The sequence below is a fragment of the Cavia porcellus genome, unplaced genomic scaffold, assembly GCF_034190915.1.
Source record: "Cavia porcellus strain 051 isolate PalLab524CR breed Dunkin Hartley unplaced genomic scaffold, mCavPor4.1 scaffold_3, whole genome shotgun sequence".
Taxonomy (NCBI): Eukaryota; Metazoa; Chordata; class Mammalia; order Rodentia; family Caviidae; genus Cavia; species Cavia porcellus.
Window position 1 is genome coordinate 11,364,805 of NW_026947486.1, and position 1,975 is coordinate 11,366,779.

At 50.6% G+C, this 1,975-nt stretch overlaps 1 protein-coding gene across 1 annotated transcript; it reads left to right on the plus strand.

Annotated features, from left to right (window-relative positions):
- The first annotated feature begins 203 nt into the window (after nt 1-203).
- On the plus strand, nt 204-779 carry Mpc1l (mitochondrial pyruvate carrier 1 like). Its single transcript, XM_013151908.3, has one exon. It carries the CDS (start codon nt 299-301, stop codon nt 668-670), a length of 372 nt encoding a protein of 123 aa, XP_013007362.2. The 5' UTR covers nt 204-298; the 3' UTR covers nt 671-779.
- The last annotated feature ends 1,196 nt before the right edge of the window (nt 780-1,975 follow it).

The window sequence follows — 1,975 nt, forward strand, 5'->3', positions numbered from 1 at the left end:
TTAAAGTGGCCGCAGCACCAGAGGGATGAAAGTGAAGGCTGTGGTTCTATCTCTGGCACAAGAATGCACACACAGCATACTTGCACACCAGCATGCTTCGGACACTTCCAAAGAACGACGCCATGCCCTCCTATCACGACTGCCGCACATGACCACGGCGCATGCGCAGTCCGAAGCGCTTTACGACAGACAACAACAGGCGCGAGGCATTGGCACGCGGCACGTTTGGCCTCCACGCTCGAAGGCATTGTGGGCTGGCAGGCGGGCTGTTAGTCCTCCTCCCACTGGGCAGACGGCCATGGCGGGCGTGGGAACACTGTTTCAGAGGGCGAGATCCTACGTGAAGACGAAGGAGTTCCGAGACTACCTGACCAGCACGCACTTCTGGGGGCCTGTGGCCAACTGGGGCCTGCCGCTGGCTGCCTTTAATGACATGAAGAAGCCGCCCGACATCATCAGTGGCCGCATGACAACAGCGCTCTTCTTATACTCCCTGGCTTTCATGCGCTTCGCCTACCGAGTGCAGCCTCGAAACTATCTGCTGATGACCTGCCACTGCGCCAACGTGGTGGCACAGGGCATGCAGGGCAGCCGCTACCTGCGCTACCACTACTGGGGCGCTGTGGACCCCAGGGACAGTCCTGTGGCCTCACAGGAAGCAGCCCCGTAGTGCCTGGGGGTGGCGCTGTGCAGCGGGCGAGCTCGGACTGAACTCTATGCCTCCTGCAGACCCACGGATGGAAACTTCGGTTTGGACTCTCAGACAGTGCGAACCCGCTTGAAACCTGCAGTTTAATTAAAAAAGGGGCATCAAACCGAGGCTGTCGAGTCGCTTAATTACGTGTACTGGGAGTTTTCTGGGTGAGGATAGGTTGGCTGGTCTCTCTCTGCATAGGACCTGAGAACCAGCAGTCAAACCAAGGGGGAGGAAGGCTGAATGGGAAAATGTATTCACTAACTCATAGCTTTTTTTTTTTTTTTTTTTTTTTTTTTTAGCTTTCTGGGGCACATTTGGTGTCCAGGGCAAAGGAGTATTTTTAATGTGACCTAAAATTTGGTACAGTCACAAATCCCTATACCAAAGGAGGTGTGTATGGAGGGAAATGTTCCCTGGCAGATTTAACTTAATGTAGTAAAGTCAAGGTTACACTTTTAAGAAGCACTCATTAAGAGAATCTTGGTCTTGGTAACAGAGAGTAGTGATAGAATCTGCCATGGAAACAGCACAAACAATTCAGAGAATGGCTGCTGTCCACCCTGGGTTCTAAGGAAATAGAAAAGAAAAATGACAAAATCGTTTCCCTTCTTTTCTTATCCTTCAAGAGAGAGTTTGTAGCGCACATTTAACCCTAGCATTGTATTGAAGGGCAGCAAGAGTTGGGGGCTGAGGGTCAGTGGTCAAAATTCCTCTGGGAATCCTGCGGGTACTGCTGACTTTTTAAAGCAGGAAGTATGAGAAGGGGGAAAGAAGGGTAGGGTTTGAGGAATGAGGCCATTATCTCCAGGGCAGAGGCTTCCTCTAGGACTGTACCCCAATTTCCCCACATCTTTGCCGCTGGGGACTGGGCAAGGTCCACAATGGTTACTGGGAAACCCAGTGTGTGTGTTCCGAGGTGCTTAACTCTTCTTTTGATAAATATTTCAAATACAAAGCCACTAATGCAAATCTCAGAAAACTCCAGAAGATTCCTCACGTTCCCGTGGCATCTAAGCATTAGTCCCCTTAGTGGGCAGTCTCCATTTCACCTTCCGCACTTGCGGGTGGGCTGGCAGGTGAGGGACACGTTAGAAGCATAATATTATTATACGTGACTGTGCAGTCATCCAACTTGATAGCTTGAAACAACAACTGGTGTCACAATTTCTGAGGGTCAGGAAGGAGTCTCTGAAGACTTGTCTGGGCTAGGAAGAATTGCTTCCAAGCCTTCCAAGCTCACTTATCTCTATAGTTGTTTGCGTGTGGGCTTTTGGAACA

What these genes read in the sequence shown, in the direction of transcription:
- Mpc1l (XM_013151908.3), top strand. Translation starts at nt 299, where the DNA reads ATGGCGGGCGTGGGAACACTGTTTCAGAGGGCGAGATCCTACGTGAAG.